This window comes from Dendronephthya gigantea, unplaced genomic scaffold (assembly GCF_004324835.1).
Source record: "Dendronephthya gigantea isolate DGI-Jeju-01 unplaced genomic scaffold, DenGig_1.0 000000F, whole genome shotgun sequence".
Lineage (NCBI taxonomy): Eukaryota > Metazoa > Cnidaria > Anthozoa > Malacalcyonacea > Nephtheidae > Dendronephthya > Dendronephthya gigantea.
In genome coordinates, this window is record NW_021163010.1 from 642,198 (window position 1) to 657,610 (window position 15,413).

General features: G+C 37.9%; 3 protein-coding genes across 3 annotated transcripts; 2 read left to right on the forward strand and 1 right to left on the reverse strand.

The window, feature by feature from the left end:
- The first annotated feature begins 578 nt into the window (after positions 1–578).
- Positions 579–5,477, forward strand: LOC114536511 (3-oxoacyl-[acyl-carrier-protein] synthase, mitochondrial-like). Its single transcript, XM_028557887.1, has 14 exons — positions 579–691; positions 1,384–1,473; positions 2,065–2,091; positions 2,240–2,298; positions 2,519–2,620; positions 2,725–2,796; positions 2,895–2,981; positions 3,079–3,230; positions 3,557–3,671; positions 3,791–3,857; positions 3,972–4,109; positions 4,414–4,491; positions 4,626–4,696; positions 4,793–5,477. Exons 1-14 carry the CDS (start codon positions 622–624, stop codon positions 4,973–4,975), a joined length of 1,311 nt encoding a protein of 436 aa, XP_028413688.1. The 5' UTR covers positions 579–621; the 3' UTR covers positions 4,976–5,477.
- A 100-nt stretch (positions 5,478–5,577) lies between these two features.
- LOC114536610 (basic proline-rich protein-like) lies at positions 5,578–8,856 on the reverse strand. The gene is made up of 4 exons (XM_028557994.1): positions 8,753–8,856; positions 7,452–7,533; positions 6,829–6,891; positions 5,578–6,537 (listed from the first exon to the last, which is right to left on the reverse strand). The coding sequence occupies exons 2-4, from the start codon at positions 7,513–7,515 to the stop codon at positions 5,870–5,872; spliced, it is 795 nt and encodes a 264-aa protein (XP_028413795.1). The 5' UTR covers positions 7,516–7,533; positions 8,753–8,856; the 3' UTR covers positions 5,578–5,869.
- On the forward strand, positions 8,801–14,711 carry LOC114536415. Its single transcript, XM_028557802.1, has 5 exons — positions 8,801–10,491; positions 10,699–12,384; positions 13,226–13,590; positions 13,730–14,148; positions 14,280–14,711. Exons 1-5 carry the CDS (start codon positions 9,828–9,830, stop codon positions 14,581–14,583), a joined length of 3,438 nt encoding a protein of 1,145 aa, XP_028413603.1. The 5' UTR covers positions 8,801–9,827; the 3' UTR covers positions 14,584–14,711.
- The last annotated feature ends 702 nt before the right edge of the window (positions 14,712–15,413 follow it).

A 15,413-nucleotide genomic window follows, 5' to 3' on the forward strand; every position in this document is an offset into this window, starting at 1 on the left:
ACCAAAATGAGATAACTTTCGTGTGCGGCTGCCTTTTTTCGTTAACGACTTTTGTCGTTAAAACATGGTTGATAATCTCTGCCTTGCGTGCTAAAATCTTTCCGTGTGTCAGTGACGAACGAAAGTTACAGAAACATGTAACTTTACAGGAACTGTCTTTGAATATTTGCATACGTGGCAGGAATGACAATAGTCGTTCTTAAAGGCACATCTCTTTTCGCCACTGGGCACGCCTGACATTTGCGTAGCTAAGAACATAGCTGATAGCTTTAAGGCTGCTTTTCACTGTCGCGTTTTTGCACGTAAAAGTTTAAATGCTTTTAAATTTCTATTATTTAACATCCAGGTCAGCAAATGCATACTAAACTACGTGGAAAACTAAGTTCTTTCGATTTATTCATTTCGTTTTTTTAAAGATAACTTAAATAAGTATTAAGACTTTTGCGTGCGTGTACGTGCGTATGAAAAACGCGACAGTGGAAAACAGCCCTTAGTGTGATTTGATGGTTTCGTATGTAACGCCAGCGCACCTCAGGCAGCAATCACTACCCTATGCCTAAACTAGTCACAGACGTCACAGATTAATGAGGCGGAGCAACACTGACTGACCTTTGCTGTCATATGCCAGTAAGAAGTTTATTTAAGTTGAGGATGTCAAGTGGTAAGCGTAGAGTTGTTGTCACAGGTCTGGGTAAGGAAATTATGATATATGGTATTATTTATTAATAAAATAGTTAACAATCAGTGCATCTATAACTACATTCATGACCACTGTGATTAGAACACATATAGAAATAAATTAGTATTGAGGGTTGCATCCCACTACTTAAAATTGTGTTTCTTCACTTCTTCTCTGCACCAACAAGAGTGCTTTATGTCAGGTCTACATTACTGCAAATTAGCTACTGCAAAGCAGTTTAGATATAATGCAAGTTGAAGCTGATATGAAAATGTCCACCCCTACCCAGTGCCCATTGCCCCTCTTCCTCCCATTCAGTGTTGTGACAGTTGTGTGTAGGCTATAGCCTATACTTGCAATTCCATGTAACATTGGATGGAGAAGGCCAAGGCAGGAGATCCTGATTTAAAATTTGAATGCAGTTTGGATTTATATATTTTACAAGCTAGAAATGATTGTTGGGAGTTTGGAATTTTATACCAGCAGTTCAAAGGAATTTTCACCAACATTTTAATTGCTTCATTTTATCACTTCCATTCACCATTAGATCATTGTTATAGATCCTTGCTGGTATTTGTATTGTAAGCTCATTAGTTGACCTTTTCGCAGGCTCTACTTTGTCTAACACCAAACAGTTTTAGATTTTCCAGTGAAAGAATTTTGCCAGTTAAGTAGTTAATGAGATCATTAATACTTTTATCAAGGTGCTGTTTGCTCTCTTGGTAATGATATACGGTCAGTTTGGAAAAAGATTCTTGATGGAAAATGTGGAATTACCCATGTTAAGAGCCCAGGTACCACATCAAGCAGATATTATTCGGACAGCATCAACTTTGAGTAATCTAAATCATGTGTTATTAAATGTGATATCAATAACAACTGCCTAAAATATAACATATTCTTATACCCTGAGTACAAGGAATGTTGACATGATCAGGAATAAATATTTAAAGAAAAATGGAAGGTAGTAAAGCTGCAAATTAGAATGACAAGGTTGAGTTATGATCATGTGATGATTTTCTTTGCCAGCGGCCACAAACAATACATTGCAATTTCAATTACAAAAGAAATCCGTCGGTTGAACTGAATATATAAATAAATACCCCCTCCCCCCAATTATCGTTCAAGTTACATACGCCAGTGCATCGCCGACTGTCTGTGAAGAGAACCAGGCTTAATTATTAAAAAATTGCGTTCTTCCGAAAGCCGGTTAACAGGCAAATAGAAAACAAGCTAGCAATCGTGACGAATGAAAGGGAATTTAAACGCAAAAAGTGACAAGTTAAATTCTAAAGCGTTTTTTTAAATAGAATAAAGAGAAAATGCACTGGACAAAAATGCAGTAAAAATATTGCAGTATGTAACACTGTAATTTTTGTTTTTAGCTTTTGAGAACGTTCCTGTTAAAATAGGTTAGTATATCTAGCGATAATTCGCGTATTTACGTAGCGAGGTCCAAGTACTTTTATTATGGTTTAAAAGTATAGGTATACATGGGCCGGGTTCTTTTTCTTCTGTAGTGCTACAGTTGTGCATCATTCAGTATATATTGTTTTTTAGCTGCACCCGTGTCAAAGGATTCAGGATTTGTTTCTGAGGAATGGCTTTCAAAACTGAAGGTGAAAAAATATGAAACGACTTCTCCTTGCTCTTAGTTTTAGTGAGGTTCTTTTTACTATGCGTCACGATGTCATATAATGAAATTCTGCACACTAATATATCTCAGTTGCATTCACCCATTGGCCATGTCTTCATGTTTCGTTTAGTCTGACACAGTTTGGCAAGGCAGGCCGGTGAACTTTACGTTCTGGACAAAACATCCCTGCATGTCTTTTATAGGAAAAGAGAGTCGATACACCAGAGGTTTTATATTCATTTGCTGCCTCAAGTCGGGCGTTAGAAGATGCAAAACACGAGAACATTCAAGCGAAAGAATCTGCAGTAAGTTGTATGATGTGACAGATGATGTGTATTTCCAACCAAAAATAATTTCAGATCAGGATATCGTGGAAAATGTGTTATGATTCAAATAGGTTCATTTTTAGGGGGTGTGTATTGGAAGCAGTATATTGGCAATAAATGAAGTTCTTGCGGAAACCAAAGTAATTTCTGAAAAGGTAATGGCCAATAATATCACAAGGTTGAATGGAACAAACATTACATGCTTGAACTGGAGGATTATGAAATGGCACTGTGTTTTTTCTGTCCTCTATAGGGACCCCGGAGGATTAGTTCATTTGTCATCCCCAAGGTTTTATTAAATACACCAGCTGCAATTGTTAGTATGCAGTATGGTTTTCAGGTAATTTGCTTATATAATATATATTATAGAGAATAAATTAAATGCATTGTGAGGTTATGCTTTGATTTACACTAATTAACATTATTTTCTTTTTCAGGGACCAAATCTAGCCCCTTCAACAGCTTGTTCTGCAGGGGCTCACGCTATTGGTGAAGCATTTAGATTGATAAGAAATGGTGATACAGATGTTATGGTTACGGGAGGTACGGATGCAGCTCTCATCTCATTCATAGTCGCTGCATTTTCAAGGTAATTTTACCGCAGTTTTTCATGTTGTAATTTTTCATATTATATTGTTTATAGCTTTTAACCTACTCCGTAACTCACTAGCAAGAGAAGCGTTTGGAAATTGCATAGACATAGGTTAGTTTTTAATGCGTAGGACGTACCTAATTCACATTTGAAAAAGTATATCTTTTCCTCACCTTGCATGTACTATCGAGCCCTAAAGTGCCCAAAAGAGCCTATTGCTGCGTAAATAGAACGTACCCCTATTCGTGTAGTGCACTTAAGCATAAAATCTAACAATGGGTGATTATAATAGATTTCATAGAACCCGTCCCTGTTTTTTCTAGAATTAAAGCTTTGACAACAAAATTCAATAATAATCCGGAAGAAGCATCAAGGCCGTTTGATAAATTAAGATCAGGATTTGTTATGGCAGACGGAGCTGCAACATTAATTCTTGAGGTATAGCTGCATGCAATGTCTGCATGATGGGTACATGATGTGTGCATGATGTGTGCATGATGGGTACAGTATTCGGCCGTGCTAAAGTTCTCTGATAATGTACAGGTTTTGTTTTTTAGGAATATAACCATGCCAAAGCCAGAAATGCTCCTATGTATGCTGAAATTCTAGGTTATGGATTGTCAGGTATGGTTGGTTAACCCTATAAAGCAATCTTCGATCTCAAGAGATTTTTTTCTACTACTTTATATATAATCCTCTCCCCACGGCCTATATTTTTCCTTCGTCATTTTTTATTAGGGGATGCCTATCATTTGACGTCACCGCCCGATGATGCCCGAGGTGCAATACGTTCAATGCGGTCAGCGTTACGTGATGCGAACCTAACACCAGAGGATATTTGTTATGTCAATGCTCATGCGACATCCACTCCCGTTGGTAAAATTTTAAATTCTATATAAGCAAGCGGCCTTATCCATCATGAGGTTTGTATAGTGTAAACGGGGCTATTATGTGTCAATTAAACCTAATTCTGGTGAAGCATCATGTTGGTCTTTGTAATTTAACCATTCGCGACGTCACAGTTGGTAAGATCTCTTGCTATCCAGACCCCTCTCTAGACGCGATACGAATACATTCCCCCCATGCAATTAGGAATCTGCATTCTGTCCTAAATTTCGATATAAGGTGTTTTTCTAAAGTTAAAGTGGAGAACATGATGGATACATATTTGTGACTTAAGGTGACGCAGTTGAAAACTATGCAATAAAAAAGGTTTTTAACGATCATGCAAGAAATATTAAAGTGTCTTCAACCAAAGGTATTTATTTTTAAATATTAAGAATCTTTGTTTTGTGTGGGGAAAATATTAACTTTCTGGTCCGACTTTAAAATTAATTCTTTTTAATTGCGCGGGAAAAAAGTGTTCTATAAATTTGACGTTTATATAATTAGGTTCAACTGGTCATTTGCTTGGCGCAGCTGGAGCTCTTGAAGCAGTCTTCACAACTTTGGCTGTACACGAGGTAAGCATGCGTGTCCCTTTCCGTTGTAGAAAGTATAAAAGTATAACAAAAAAGATAAAAGTCTACAAATTATTTGGAGTAATCTCTTGTTTTTAGGGTGTAGCACCACCGACATTAAACTTACACGAGGTATCTTCAAAATCTGAGTTTAATTTAAATTACGTGCCCAACAAATGCGAAGAATTGGTAGTTGATAAAGGTAAACAACGTATTGCATTGTCTAATTCATTTGGCTTTGGAGGAACTAATGCTTGTCTTTGTATTGGTGAAGTGCAATGATGTGTGCAAACAATGGCAGTGGCTATTTCAGTGTCAACACTTTCTACAATGCATTTCCATTGACATAGTATTGCGCATGCCTGCAGCGTAGATCTTGACGGTTTTGTTATCGAAAATATTGTGCTAAAATCTCGTACAGATAATCTCGTACAGATAATCTCGTACAGATAATCTTTTCAGGCATACTTGCTCTTAATATCAGGATACACTGTTATATCTATTGGGAAATCGTTCGCTACACATTAAATACAGTATAATATAGTTCAAACTAATCATTTTAGAACAGGAACAATGCATTAAAACTGTAATCCTGATTAGAGATGGATGCTCTAAAACAGTAAAATTCATATAACGTCTATATCTATATTATTAATGCCATAATACAACATTTAAAGTTATTCTTCATATGGTAATAATGGGTACTATAAGAAATTGTGGATCAAAGAAAGTGAAGAAGTTCGTTATATTTCATCGTAATTACATTATTGATTGACATAATTGTTTTCGAAACATGCTAATGTGCCATGTGCTCAATTAGTTCAAAAAAGAAGAATGTGATTCTCAGAATTAGGTAAACACAACTTCAAATCAGAACATAACCATCTAGGAATATACTATTTTATTTATTGTTTACAGTAAGAAAATATTGAACAGAGTAGTCCAACTATATTATTAGTTCAGTACACCAGTTCCGATAAATCTGGGGTTAAAGAATAAATACAGATTTGAATAACAATGGGGCGTTTAAACGCTGGTGAACGCGTTTATGTTACTCCTTTATTATGTTACTCCTTTTTATCAAAGGCAATGCTCACTTGTTTGTTTTGTAAGAAACTGGAACATCAAATTTTTACACTGTTTCTCTTTCGTGTTCATTTCGTTTTATTTACACATTTACTTTCCACAACATGCCTGTGATGGTGGTGGCATGGGTGGCATGCATGATGGTTGTCCACCACATCCTGGTGGTGGTGGGGGTGGAGGGCATGGGCATCCAGCACCGCCTGGGGGTGGCATTGGTGGAGGCATCATTGGTGGTGCTCCACCGCCGCAACAACCACCAGCTTGTGGTGGAGGCATACCTCCCATTGGTGGCATTGGTGGGCGCATACCTCCCATTGGAGGAGGCATACCTCCCATTGGTGGTGCCATACCGCCTCCACAGCATCCAGCTGATGGGGGTGGTGGTGGTGGTGGCATACATGATGGAGGAGCACATCCCATTGGTGGTGGTGGGGCAGGGCATGGGCATTGACGTGGTGGTGGTTGACAACATGGCAGTGGGCAGATCTTCATACAATGATGCACACAAATTGGTGGGCAAGCTGCAGGTGGTGCAGGTTGTCCCGCACATCCTGGCTGTCCTGGGGGTCCCATGCATCCTGGAGGACCTGGAGGTCCCATACAACCGGGTTGTCCTGGGGTACCCGGGCATCCAGGAGGGCCCATCATACCGGGAGGTCCTGGCATAGGTGGGGGCATAGGAGGTGGGCAACATTGGGGTTGTGCTGGTTGACATCCTCCACCACACATGCTGGGATTAGCACTTCTTTTGGCAATATCTGGAACGTAGTGTAAAGTATTAGATTCTTTTTTCTAAACATGGTGTGTTACTCTGTCAGAACAAAATCTAAGATGAATGCGTTCTTACTACTACCTTACTAAATAGAAGGACAGTGAAGCAATAGGAGGATAAATGAGCTTCACAATCTAGAAATACTCGCATCTGGAAATCTCTGCTTTAAGTTAATTTTTATGTGGAAGTGCATATGGCAGGTAATACCTGCTCTACGAGACAAATCATGAAGATCTATAGAAATATTCTAATTACACAATTTCGTATATCAGCGTACCTCCACTCTTAACATCTTTTACAATCCTTATTATTTTTCCATGATGGAGATAGGCTTCGGTAACTAATAAAGATGAAAAAAAAATCATATTTTTTTAATTTAGTGCTGATACAGTTACAAATAAAATTAAATGCATAAATGTTCGGGCAAATTTCACATGGTTAAAACATTAGTCTGTTAGTGACTTTAGAGCTGGTGTTTAGGGGCCTAGGGCTAGCTGTTCAATTTTGATCAAACTTCGAGTTTTCTTAAATAGTACTCTTACAAATGATACCACGAGAATTAAAATGATACTATGAGAAAATGTAATTTATAATCAAATTAGGCAAGTTATAAAAACAAGACTATCAAATCGTATAGTTTATTTTGGGGCGCTTAGCGCGCGCGGAGATCTGGCTTTAGAGTTTTCCTTTCTGTGCCAGGCGTGAAGATTTAACTTAGCGTTGTGGAGTTTACCCATTGTGATGAGAAAGGCAAAACTGAACCAAACTGTTTTACAATATTTTCTATGTGTAAAATTAGTTTCAAATTTGAATATTTGTCACATGCATTAATTATCGTTTATTAAATATTCTTGCCGTATCTGACCAACGAAGGGAAAAAAATAAAAACTCACGGCTTACCTCGTTTCGCATACGTCGAGACAGTTATTGCTAAGAGACTCAATACTAAAATCCTTAAGTCCATCTTGTTTTAGGTCGAGCTCTAAAACAATATAAATGAAAGCAAAATCAGAGAGTGTCTAACTGGTACTACAATTGCGTCATGCATTTGCGCGCACATAACTAGTCTCGCGTAATGGCACAATTTTATTATCATATCCCGCGGGATTATTGATAAACGTAATAACTTTCCTTAATCCTGGAAGAATATATATATAATTTTATTGTAATGAATAAATTGCAGTATTTGCCAAAAGACAAAAAGAGTCAGATTTTGATTTCTTGGGGAACTAGATGTACGTGGCTTGAAGAGTATGGAATAAAAAATATATTTCGATGTATTTAACGTGATTTAATTCAAGGGTGAGAAAAATCGTTTGACTTCAAAACATTGAGAAAGTATCTAAGTCAGGAATGCGTAAATCTCTTCACAACCTGCCCTTCTAATCACCCAGCGTGACAACAATAACAATTTGACCTACCGCTGGACAAAAATGTTAAAAACGAAGTTCTTATGGAAGTTTTTTTCGCAATTTCAAATGAAATATAGTTTTAGGTAAGGAACAGTAACATTTTGTAAGAGAGACGTGGTTACTCAGAAAATTGAGGTCAAGCAAACGTCGTATACTGTCACGTGACTGCTGTATGTTTTCTTTTTAATCTGGGAATGACAATATTAATACAATATCGTGCGGTGAACGACCCCAGATTAGTGCATTTTTTCTCAAATCAGCATCGCCGGCCGATTTCTTCAACTGTGAAAGTGATCCTTATTTTGTCTATTCGAGTTCTCTCGTATTAGACACAGAAAATCACAAAGCACAACGACGGAAGGAATCTCAAAAGTCATTAAAATTATCATCGCCAGGCAGACGTTCGTGTATTAAAAAATCAGTAAAATGCGCTTTCGTTAGCGTGGGATCATTGACATAAAAATGATCTTTAATCATTAGGATCTTTTTGGAATTTAAGAAACCACAGACACAGTGCCAGGGGGGTACAACAGAAAAGCGTTAATTCCGTTGAACCTTTTAACAAAAAGACTTTTGTCCAATGATAGTTAAATGGTAGTGTAGGATGTAATTTTATAATTGTTCAACATAGATATGGCTAACCATAGTTTGACATTTAAAAACTACCACCTGCAATTGTGTTTGTCTAAACTCAAATTTCGACTTCAGTAAAACGCAAAAATTCTTTATTAGACATTGTTAAAACTTACTAAGTCATTACTATGGTAGTAAATAAGAATGTTGACTAACCTCTATATTGAACTCGCCGAATATCGGTTGCTCCTGAACAAAATAGACGTTAGTACGGACTAGCAGTTCTTACAACACTCTTCGACAATCACAGTTCACTGCTCATAGGTTGAGATCCTACCTTACGCAATATGATAGCAATTTACTGAAGCAGGTTGCACTGTGTTCCTTGACGTGAAATTTACAAACAACCTGTCCAAAATTATAAACAAAGATACAGACGAGCTCCTTTACTTTTAACTTTGAAATTCACTTTGTGATATAACTATTGATAAATATATACATTCTTTATGGTGTAGCTACATGTCTTTTTGGATTTCCCACATACTTCATTAGAAATAAAGTTGCTTTCCTACAGCCTGAAAATCGGTTTATAGTATTTGCATACTGAAGTTTTAACACATTAAATTTATTCAAATCTTTAAAGGTTACTTGTATGTTTGGCCTTCAGTTGCGGCATGCGTTTTGAGAAGGAAAGATATATATCAGTAATTGCATGTTTAATAAGACAGAAAAGATTTAAAGTTATGCAAATATTAGTAGGAGCAAAAGCATGGGAACGAGATTGAGTCTAATTCATCATATTTTCCGATTCTTGCAATGCGGGTTCATTTCCGTTGTGATCATGTCGTGTTTTGATTGGGTGTTTAACCTTAGTTTATAACGTTAGTTTAACGACAGTAACGTTGATAGGGCCTTGCCGTTTCTTATTGGGTTCCACAATACCAGAATATGAGTTATATTTAAACACGTTGATTGTTTCTGAACTGAAATATCGATTTGAGCTGTTCTATACTTTGACATATTGCTTTTCAGTGTAAACGCTGGTTATACACAGTAAACTGTTTTATATAGGTAGCAAACAATTTGACAAGCTCATTCGTTATAAGTGCTCCAACTTTGGCTCGACGTGATCATAATTGGGTATGAAAATTATGCGTGCGAGAAAGTAATTAACGAACGCAACAAATACTACGTCATAATTATGGACGTGTTATTAGCACTAAACAGACGAAATGTTTCATTAATAAACGCAGTCGTTGTAGAATAAACTGAGCAAATATTTTGGAAAATAATGAGTGAGGAAAATACTGTTACAATACTTGATCTTCTCAATCTTTCCTTGGGCACTCCTGAAATAGGAGCTGTTAACTTCAATCTTCTTCATCGTTTTTTGCTGGAGTTGGTGAAACATCTTTCAATCGCTAGAAAACAGATCGACATAACAGATGATATAAGCATACAATCTGCCTTGGAAGAGACACGTATGTTGAGCGGAGCAAAGTCTCAAACTCATTTCTTTGCCTACAGCAGTCTCAGTGAGCAAGGTGACAGCAAACGTTTGAATGAATTGAGAGCACAAGACAGTCCGACAACATTTAGCAGTGGAAAACTCGCCAGTGAAACGAGATCAAGAGATAGTGTCGGTGCTCTAGAGAAGCCTGATACAGCGACCAGTCGAGTACAAGGTTCTGATAACATCAATGGATTGGTGAGATCTGGAGAATCTAGCGAAGGTGGTAGTCGTACCAGACAGGATACAAAGCAAGTGATGGAGGAGGGCAAAGAAGAATTGCAAACCAAATGCGGCACAGGAGAACGTGGTGACAGAACGTCTGCGGGAAGTAAGGAGAATTTGCAAATGAAGCGCGGCTCTGTTGAAAGTGGTAAGGCTGGAGGAATAGAAGAAGCGCAAGGAAACAAAGAAAACGTGCAAGTGAAAGGAGCCATAGCCCCAGGTAAACGACCTAAATTACCGTATCCAAGACCACACGAGTAACCAAAATTAAATGTTCGTTATTGACGGGAAAGTAAAATGGCAATGTCACTAAACAGGTGCATTGAAACTTGCAACAATATGTTCGTAATCGTAGCTTTTTTACTTTCAAGTAAGGTTTTTGCTGCTGGGCAATAGTCTAATCAATGATATATCTATTTATTGACAGGCGAGAGTCATAAAGGACAAGTGATTGAGACACGAGAAAGTAAAGAGAGCATGCAAACAAAACGTAGCACTGGTGAAATGGATGGCAGTACGAGCTTCCCCTCAGGTCAAATCAAAACTGCTGACGGGAAAGATACAAAAGATGATCCAAAACAACGCAGCCCAGACGAAAGAGTTCAGTTTAAAGCTGAATCTTCTCTGTCACAAAATTCTCTTGTGGTTAAAAGCCTTTCACCTCAATCGGCATTACACAGCCTCGCAGGACGATCTTCTGTGGCAAAGGAAAGCAAACGTACATCACCCGCCTCAAGTAAGACCGACATACGCAAGCGAAGTTTTATTGACATGGTTCCAGGTCTCTATCAACTGGAAAGGAAGATTTCAATTCTCGAAGCCAAGTTTGAATCCTTGTCTGCAGGTCCAACCAATTTGGAACTTGTTCAACAAGCCCGAGACTTACAGAGCCGGGACAGCAGCACGACAGCAGCGGGCGATATGTGGCAGGCAATGAATCTTGTTCGTAGAATTGAAGTAGCTGAAGGAGGTATTGACGGTATTACAGCCATGCTGGATGATATCTGCAAACAACTAAAAAGAATGAAAGAGGCTTGGCCTGATGACTTATCGAACAAGCTGAGTAACACTATGACAAAATCTGGTGAATTGCAATCCAAGCTGGTGGACATCGACGGGAAGTTGAAGAACGTCGTGATCAAAACTGATTTGAAACCCTTTATAACAGTTAAGAAGATGAATGAAATGATGGACTATAAATTGCAAAATTATAGGCAGCTTTCCCCAACTGTTCCAAAGAGCCCGAAGAAAACAATAAGCAGTAAGCTCGCTCAAACGGACGTGATAGAAGTTAGCAGTCAGCCAGCACAAACGTCTCCGACATTAACTGGCAGTGGTCGTGCAAGAACAGCGACATCACAGAAAAGCATCGAAGATCGAGGAGAGTCTGACACAGCAAACTCTCCAGCACAAATTGAGGCTATTACAACAAGCGATGAACAAGCTCCAAGTAAATCCGAGACACCAAGTAGCGAACAAGCAGCGCCGGGGACGACAGCAACAACACCTTTTAGTGAAAAAGCTGAAAGCGAACAAGCGGATTACGACGGACGGGCATATTCGGAAATTGAAAGTGTAGATGAAACAACACTACGAGATGAAGAACGAGTTGATGGAAACGAGCGGCGTGGTAGTGTGACAACTGAAGCTTTTGAGGAACTTTATACGACAATGCAAGATTGGGGCGACTTTCGCGAAGTAGCTTCTCAGAAAATACATGATCTTGAAGAACGCTTATTAAACACGGTTGATAAAGATTCCATGATAAATTTAAAGCAGGAATTAAACAATCTCGCAGGAATTCAGTCGACGTTAAAGGAGAGTCAACAACTGGTCAAAGATGAATTAAAAAAGCTCGCAGAATTTCAAAACCGTCCTGTACTTCAGCCAATAGCTTCACAACATGACCTTAGCCAGTTGGAGACGTCTGTCGAAGGAAGAATGGAAGTTTTGAATAAAAATATACAAGAAATGAAGCAAAACTTCTTTCAGTTGTACGAAATGAAGGAGAGTGTCGGGGGTCTCAAGGAATCTGAAGAACTTATCAAATCCGATGTTGAAAGTATCCGAAGAGAGCTTTTGAAGATTATGAAAGAACTGGAAGATGAACAAGGTAAGTAAGATTCATGGATATTTCAAACAAGATTTTTTAGGTATGATCATTGCACGCACCCATGTTGACATAAGACACAAATTTAATTTCAATAATGAATAGAGTTGTTTGTTGTAAAAACGTTTGTATATAAATTATAATCAACAGATTTTCCTTTTCATTTTACCATGCACAAAAATGAAAGTCTTAAAACCGTTGGAACCGCGCCATGGCCACAGATTGACTTGTAGGATATCAGCCTTTGCATATAACTATGGTCTTTGCCACTGATAGTTTGCTATTTAAGCGGTTATATTTACTTAACAACTGACACCAAGGCGTCTGTATTTGAGAATATTTGTCAAATATGAGCAAATACAGAGTATTGAAATAATTGTACGATGCAGATGTATCAACAACAGAGCTGACAGTATTTAGTCGGAGCCGAACTGATATTTACTCATTATGAGACATGCATATAAACACACCTGGGCTTTTATTCCATCTCCCGATGTTTTCCTTTTGGAAAACATGCAAGAAATGCAAGGAAAACATGTATTCGTTATTCAAGGAAAACATGTATGGCTTTTGAATTAGCCAGCAGCTCCTTTGCAGCTTGCGGCTTCTTTCCCAAAAACTTTGGCGACTCGTGATAAAAACATGTCCATGATTTTACAATCACTTCTGCAAATAAACGTCCCTACAAAAAAAGGATATAGCTACTGCTAGTCGTGACGTGAGTAGAAAACAGCCTTACATCTTCAACCAAATCTTTAAAACCTCATACTTCCGCATGTTCTTTCAGACAAATATAGAACTCTCAAAATACAAACATAATTCATGTTGTCTTCATCTTGTCCAGAGGCTCGCAAGGTTTTCGAAAGTTCTGTTGGACGCAGACACTCTCATGGTGCCATTGATAGCGAAGAAATACACAACATCCGCTCCAGTTTATTGGAAATGAGAAATGAGATTGAAAAGCAGAGCACGTCAATGTCTCAAGTTATCGATGATCAGAACAAGAAACAACTTCATCTCGAGGCATTGTATGGACACGTGGATCAACTTGAGAACATCAAGGCAGATAGACAACAAATTAATCTTGAAATTGAAGTGAAAGCTGATCGTAAAGAATTAGAGACAAAAGTCAGTCAGGATAAGTTTCAGAACAGTCTCAGTAGTTTGGACCAGTCTGTGCAAGATCTCTTGGAAAAATTGGTTGGCCATGTGAGTAGATCAACGACAAATCAGACATTGATCAAAATATATTTCTCGAATCATGATTATAGATCTTATGATAGATTAAAATAATGGGTCTTGTTTTGCCAGTAAAAGATGGATATAATTTTTTTACTTGAAATTCCAGGAAGCAACATTGAAACAAGCGATAAACCACATCACATCAGATGTTAATACCAAACTCGATAAAATGGACATGGATACAGTAAAGAATTATTTTGAAGGAAAGCTCAAAGACCTGAATTCCAAAGTACAGCGAAAACCAAATGAGGATAAATCACAAGCCGCCGCAAGTCGCTGTATGTTGCTACAACCAGCCAATTGTATTTCATGTGATAGACCAGTACATCTCTACCGTGAAGGTGCAAAACTACCCTCGTTACCTCTGAACAAACCACTACCTTGCAGCAAGTCTAATCGACCTTACATATCATGTGACCTCAATGATGTACGACAGAAAATGTACGATTTGCAAAAACAACGAAAAGTAGACCAAACTGAATCGTTGGGTCAGGCTAAAGTTCAAAATGAACTCTTAAAGTTAGGGTATGTTACTGTTATATTACTCGGCAAATGTATATTTTCAATTCCGTTCCGTGTGTTGCTTTATTTGGATATTACGTATTGATTAAAGTATAGTTATCGCTCCGTTAATGCATTTAAAAATTTTCGTTCAGTGCGATCAAAGATGGTGATGATTTCCAAGAGATAGCGAACCGCCCGTGTGGAGGTAATCACACTCTCACATGCCCGGAGAAACGCACAACCATACGAGTGAACAAAGCTTATCGAGAAGACTTGCATTTTATTGCACAACTTTCTCAAAAAGACCTGAGCATCGTCGACATCCTTGGATATGATGGCCATGTTTATAAAGGTCACGTCAATCAGTTACCTTCTATTCCGGAAATTCCAAAAAACACAATGATACGCCGGCCAACAACTGGTTCTGGTCGACCCCGCACCAGCAGTCCTATATAGATTACCTTTCATTTGATCTTGTTTAGTAGATAAAACAGGATTTATGTAGTACAACGTTTAAAAATATGTTACCGGATTTTACATATACAAGTGGACATTTCATTAATACTCTCATATGTGATTGATATGTGCAAAAATTGTAATAAAATTATTGAAAGGAAAGTCGGAACAGGCTGTTTTGCATCATGTGAACCCGGATACTTCCAGGGTTCAAGTGTTTTGGTGTGTCCTCTCTTTGTAAAAAAACACATCTTTTATCGACTGATATCCACGTTACGTTGTAAATTTCACATGACACTGATGAGTGACCAGAAATTAAAGCAATTCATATTTATTCACTTTATTACAACACACAACTTCTTGTATTACAATCTGTGATGGTTCATGCACGTGAACACCTTGTGGTATTTTACATTTGAGATAATAGAACATAGTATATTGGGATTTGGAAAACTACATGCAGACCGTATTTTCACGGCATGATCATGTTACTGAGTAAAACTACTGAACAAACAACCATGACAAATATTAGTTATTTTCCATACCATACGTTGCCTGGGAAAAATCCCATATTAATCTAATAATGTGTCATTGATTTGCGTATTAACTGTGTTTTGGGCAATGTCAGACTTATGCCGTACAACGCCCGTCACATCATTGTCATAGTTCTCCATCATCTCCGTACGGTTTCGCTGGCGAAGCGCGCTTTGTTTTGGGGGCCTGAGCAAATGACGCGCGCATGAGCAAATTTTTAAAGCCCACTTGGATAGTACCAGGAATATAATATAGATACTATAGAAAAGAGTTTTTAAAAATGTTTACGTTAAGAA